Source organism: Choristoneura fumiferana, chromosome 11 (genome assembly GCF_025370935.1).
Source record: "Choristoneura fumiferana chromosome 11, NRCan_CFum_1, whole genome shotgun sequence".
In the NCBI taxonomy this organism is placed as follows: Eukaryota; Metazoa; Arthropoda; class Insecta; order Lepidoptera; family Tortricidae; genus Choristoneura; species Choristoneura fumiferana.
In genome coordinates this window covers 8110003-8116538 of record NC_133482.1, presented here as the reverse complement: position 1 = coordinate 8116538, position 6536 = coordinate 8110003, and the positions used below count along the sequence as shown (strand labels likewise).

General features: G+C 37.2%; 1 protein-coding gene across 1 annotated transcript in view; it reads left to right on the top strand.

The window, feature by feature from the left end:
* The window catches only part of LOC141432989 (uncharacterized), a 36826-nt gene extending 30504 nt beyond the window's left edge, over positions 1-6322 (top strand). The window contains exons 20-21 of the mRNA XM_074094828.1: positions 2372-3903; positions 4201-6322. Of these exons, the coding sequence (XP_073950929.1) occupies positions 2372-3893 (1522 nt within the window). The 3' untranslated portion in view covers positions 3894-3903; positions 4201-6322. The remainder of the gene's footprint in view (positions 1-2371; positions 3904-4200) is intronic.
* The last annotated feature ends 214 nt before the right edge of the window (positions 6323-6536 follow it).

The following is a 6536-nucleotide window of genomic DNA, read 5'->3' as shown; positions in this document are numbered from 1 at the left end:
ATACATTTTTTTATGACGCAAGCCACGGAGTGCATCAAGTAGCAATATTATTTGCTACAAACTAGTTCTGGCTAGAGAATTGATATTGGTTTTAGATCCGAACTTAAATCGATCTTCACCGGTCTGATAATAGAGTGAAACTTCTTTTATTGCTAACAAAATCCTGGACAGGCTATTTTTAATTATTAAAAAAAAATGATTTTTAATAATTTTTTGTTGCATCATCGAGATAATAAGAAAATTTTATACTGACTTAAAGTTTAAAACCTATAGAATATGCAGTTGGTTTTGCTATTGTTTACTTGGACGAGCTACTGGGTTGCCAGGTATAAACTTAAACAGGTATGTTGATGTCATTTACTTTCACTTGATAAGATAATAGAAAAAGTTGTATATCAACGTAAGCGCCATTTTATTGTGAAAACGTTAATAATAGCGTAAAATCAATAAAAACCTGTCCAAGATTTTTTTAGCAAAACTATTTCTAATATATTTTCAAATTATGTACTAAATTTATTATAAAATACATTTCATTCTATTATCAGACCGGTGAAGGTCGATGTAGGTTCGTATCTTCTACTACGAGTATATGACATTAAGTGAAACCATGACAGATATAATAAATAAATTATCTGATTAGTAGAAGTTCAATACGACTGTGACAATTAACAGAGTCGGATCTGCAATTATTGTGCCAAAGTCAATTATACTGTTGTATGTCGACTGACATTATAATCCTAAAATGGCGAAATTGTAGATCCGACTCTGTTAAATTGTCACGGTCGAATAATCGGTATCGTCTTGGGTCGTCCCATTCGTTTTTAGTCAAGTTCTTAATTCGTTTCATTCTGATTTCGTCATCCATTCTTCATTCGGCACTTTCGGTGGTAGTCTTTGGTCATATTCGTTGTTTTGTCTTTTTCTTATTCCGGGCCATTCTGGTATTAGTCTTCATATTTTTCGGTCATGATCGGTGTTAGTAATCTCTTTTTTAGTCTCATTCGTTATTCGTCCTATCGTCTTTGGTCTTATTCTAAGTTCGTGTTTTTCTTATTTGGCTTCTTTAGAAATTGATATCATTCTTTATTGGACACATTCACGTTGAGTGGCCAGTAACGTAATAGCGGAGGTTGTATAACTAAAGCGGGAATTGAGACGAAAACCGAACTAGACGAATTATGAATGGACCTAAAAACGAAAGTTACTGCTAATGGGACCAACAAAACAACGAAACGAAACGAACGTGTCGAATAAAAATGCGACGAGTAACGAATGAGACTAAAAAATAAAAAGACTAACACCGAACATGTCAAAAGAAGAAGAGACGAACATCGAATGCACCTGAATAAGAACAAGACAAACAACAACTATGACCCAAGACGACAATGACTAAGAGCGAAAGTGACGAATGAAGAATGGATGACGAAAGCAGAATGAGACGACCCAAGACGATACCGAATAATCGGTCGAGTGTAGATATGAGCGCCGCGCCGTCGCCGTGGGTTCGTATGGCGCGCCGCCGTCGATTGAAACACGCGGCGCGCCGCCGTGACCGGTCGTAGTTTGTTTGCACCCGCTTGCACCCGCGGCGTGGCTATACCACGAGACCACGACACGTCCACAACGCTCACTCACTCAGTCGAGTCGAGTCTTTCAACGTTTAAAGCTCTAAGCGCTTTTCAATAAGGTTAACCAAAACTAATTATTTACTAATAGGTTTTGTTTACTACAAAAATGTGTATGTGTAGTATGTATGTGCAGTATTTTTATGTAGAGACTTTGTACTTTGCTACTTTTTCCTTGAAAATGTGTTGATTTTGTTAAACTTTATGAACATTTTGAGAACAACGTTTCTTGATGCCCTCTATGCTTTAACAAAATAAATATAAAGCTTTCTTTGGAAGGAACAATGCTTTTTTTCTTAATTGTTTATTCAAAAAACCGGTCTCGCATAAAAATTCTAAGACCCAAGGTCAAGCCGCGGCGCGCTGCCGCATCCGTGAATGTTTATAGCCCACGCTGCCGCCGTCGAATTGGCCCACGGCGCTCATATCTAGTCGAGTGTGATTTTGAGTAGCATGTACTCACAATGCAATGTCATTGTTATATTACAGATTATAGATATAAACCATTAAATTGTTTAATCTCATTCCGTCATGTTGGTTAAAATACCGTACCTGAACTTTACAGTTGTGGCAGTGGTTGACACGCAAATTAAATTAGGTTCTTCTCGGGTGTGATAAGAATTTCTAAAAGTTCTCAAAAGTGATTTTGGGATGTAGGGGCTGTTTATGAAATATTAAAAGAACTCCATACGTCGTGATTCTGTCCATTAAAACTTTTACATAAAACTAATCTAAGTATTGTAAAGCATTCACTTAATTACTGTTAAACTGTTCCAGGTGGAGGAGGAGACTCCGGCTAAGGTTCCTAAGACTGACGCTGACAAGGATGTCAAAGCCACTGTAGAGACAGCGTCCGCAGCACCCACAGAAGAAACTAAGGAAGAAGAAAAAATGGAGGTCGAAACAGAAAATACAACTCCTGAAACGCCTGTAGAGCTAAAAAAGGAAGAAGAGAAAATAGTGACGGAAATAGAAGAAATCTCAGACTCGAATGAGCCTGTTGATGCACCTATGATTGATATCGAACCGGTAGTGGAGGAAGAAATTAAGACTGAAGAGAAAGAGAAAGAGACTGATAAAGAAGAGACTGATAAAAAAGAGGCCAAAACAAGTAACGGTGAATCTGATTCGAAACCAGTTGAGGAAGTACATGTGAAGAATGTTAGTGAGAACTCGCCCGATGCGACTGAAAAGCCTGTGATAGAAGAGATAACGAACGATAAGAGCTCACTCGCCGAAGTTGATGTCGCGGACATTGCAGAAGAGTTGGCGCCTATCGTGGAGGAGCCCCCAGTCACAGAAGACATGGAAGTTTTACAAAACGTAGGAGAAGTGCTAGTCAACGAGTGCGACGATATTCTCTCTAAGGTACAAGATGTCACAAATTTAGATAGCATCCCAGTCAAACCCCTACTGAACCCAATTGCAGAGGAGACCATGGAAACAGAAAATTTGGATTCTAACGATATTGTGGATAGAATATTAGATTCTGAGTTAGAACTAGAAATGAAACAGAATGAAATAGTGGACTCTGCTTCGACTGTTGAGGATAATAAGACTAAAGAGGAAAAGAGTATTTCTGGAGAAGAGCCAATCAAAGAGACTAATGGTGTTGATATTGAAAATCCAGAAGCTGATGTAGAATCAAACAAAAAAATGGAAGACAGTAGGTCTACGGAAGCTTCAGCAGAAAGTAAGTCTGAAGAGACTGTTGAGACTGTTGCCATGGAAACACAAGCAGAAGACAAACAGGAAGCTCCCATACCAGAAAAAAAAGATTCACAAGTAGAAAGTGTCAAATTGATTGAAGAACAATCAAAAAATAGCCCTGTGGAAGAAACCAAATCCATTAAAGATGTAACAGAAAGCCCTGCTGATGAAAGCAAACCCCCAGGAGATAAGCCAGTTGTAGACAGCCCACCTGCCACAGAAATCAAAGAAGTTGAAGGAAGTAAAACAGAGGAAAACAAAACTACAGAAGTGAGCAAAACAGAAGAAAAGTCGTGTGAACCACAAGTAAACGGGAAATCAACCAACGGTGACAGTGAGACCAACTTGAATGGGGATTCCAAGGAAGAGGAGTTATGTTCTAGGCTTTCTGTGGAAAACGGGAAAGAGGGTTCGGTCAATGGTTCCAATGGTGATTCTATGGACGCAGAACAGGGACAGGGGGATAACAAAGTTGAGGAAATTGCAGACATCAAGGCTAAGACTGTCGCGGCGGTCGACCCTCCTGCTGAACCAATAGATCAGCCTACGGAAGCATAAAGTGGACATGGTACGTAAATTTCGTTCGTTTTAATTAGAATTGTATGATAGAAAATATTGCTAGATGGAATTAAGTAGCTATAACTTTTTAAACACCTCGTAAAAATAGTTTAGTTTATTTATTCATTCAATACATCATTACATTATAATTTACATAAATGTCAGTTATAAGAATTTGTATTGAAAAAAATATCTGTAGTTTATGTGTAGAAGATTTTTGAACAAACAGATGTTCGGAATGATGAAAAGGCGTGTTTTAGTGACGAAGTTACGCGTCAAAAAATAAATAGAACTTTCTATTTTCCAGAGAATCGCGAGCAGAACTGCAGGGCTTCGTAAAGTTGATGGTCCACATCGGAATGACAAGACTGAGGTTGCTTCCACGCTAATCGACATCACTTCCTAGTTTATACGTGTATTAAATTTTACTGTGTACCACGCGGCAGTTGTCTGTGCTCACTGCCTGGTTTGGTCCAAGTTACAATACTTTGTCAAAAATGGGTTTATCGTTTTGAGCGTCCATCTCACGTGGTAATTTGGGCATTGCGCGGCAATTCTATATCCATTGTGCACAACTGATCGTGAGACAATGTTCGAGGATTGATCGTGCGTAAGGGATCAGAGATACAGATTATTTCACCCATGTATATTCAGGTGTCTTCAAATTAATACGGAATATTTCAGTAGATGGTTGGATTATTTTGATTGAACTGCTCTGAATTCACTCGAATTTTTTAAAGATTAATCGGTGTTCAAAGTGTACAGTCGCCATCGCGGCACTGCCAAGGTGGTCAAAAATATCGGCACGTGCACTCTTATTAAGGTATTAGAGTTCATGTTTCGATATTTTTGATCACCTTGGCCGGTCCGAAATATCTGATGGCGACTATACCACGTCAAAGGAGTGACTTCACTTTTTTCGAGTCCTAAATGTCGTTGAAACCACCTTTACAGGAGCGTTCACTGAAACTAACCCAAGAACCTCCTCGAATATTCTGGAAGAATTTAAGATCTTGTAGATCTGTTTCTGCATTCAATGTGCGACTTTCCGTATAAGTTTATATAAACTGCCAACGATCGCGTTCACATTTATTGAGTACGTGCCTTTATAGTACTCGTAAAAGTTTTCGAAAAATAAGTCCACGAACATATCGAATGATGCTAAGGACATATCGTTGAAAATCCCACTCACTCCGATTTCTCACGTCGTGGATAGACGGACGATATACTCGATAAGTGTTTGTCTATGAATGAGGTAATACTCTATTTTAAAGCTAAAATAATTATGAAGTTTCAAACAATGACCACCGTTGATTTAAACGACAAATATTCAGATATGGATTGTTACATTTAATTTGTGAATCTCAAGATTAATATCAGTCATGCCATGAAACCTTTTTTAACGCATTTACTGCCACCGACGCACATACGCGTTTTCGGAACTTCGCCCAGTGCCGCTGTCATAATTATATACTATATTATTCATACATTTTGAACGCACACGTGCGTCGGTGGCACCAGTGGAAGTCAGGTGGCAGTGAATGCGTTAATACGAGTGAAGAATAAGAAATGCAAAAGTAACATTTTTAATATCTGCGAATTTGGTTACACGATTTTAATGACTTTTGGAATGAGACCAATTATGGAGCATAATTAAGGCAGTAAGCACTGACCGCCTTCGCTTTTCGTATTTGACTAAGGTAACTTTTATTAGTAAGTAATTGTATTGTGATTATATTGAATTTCCTAAATTTCATCCACTGCCAAAGTAATGGTACGGTTTCATTTGGAGTTGGGTTATAAGATTGTTAGTTAGTCAGGGGCTTGTGGTTGGAGGCTGTGCTAATGTGGTTTGTTTATTCGAAGGATGGCATTTACTTGAATTTCAATAGTTTCCTATTTATTTATAAGGACAAACAAACGCACATAATCGCCAAGTTTTTATGTTGTGATGTAATTTATTGTATCTACGTAATACATATTTTATTTTCTGCTATGATGGTCCATTTTAGTATTTGATAATGGGTCTCATGACGAATTCGTAAATGTAAGTTTTTAATCGTTTTATTTTAAGCTTTAATCTTTCGTTGGTCTCTTAGCTTTTAAGATGGTCGTTAGGCACTGGAAACAATTTTATAAGCCAACTTCAAATGAAAAACGATATTTTTGGTCTAGACTGATTTTATAATGATTTCATTAATTTTTTATACCATTTAGCCATTCTTCCAGTCAAACTAAACTACTATTTTGAGTTAGTTTGCGTAAGATAAGCTCCTTACAATTAATATTAAGGAAACTTCATACAGTATAGAGTTCATACATTTTCTATGTTGGAAACGAATAGAATATCTTGAACGCAATTGAAATTAATTTTAATTGTCACGATTGCATTATGACGTTGAAATATAATGGAAGTAGAATTTTTATAAGTGTATTTTATTGAAGTGTCCCATATTCCTTCACTCCAGCAGTATTTAGTTAAACAAAAGTAGTTCTTGATGCAGTCTTTACGGAATTGATTTTAACTTTTGATGATTAATACTTTTCCTATGACTACGTCTTTGTGCTACTAATCGACGGTTAATCAAGACTTAACTGTCATTTTTGTTATTTTTTTTTCACTTTGAATCGCAAATGTGATGA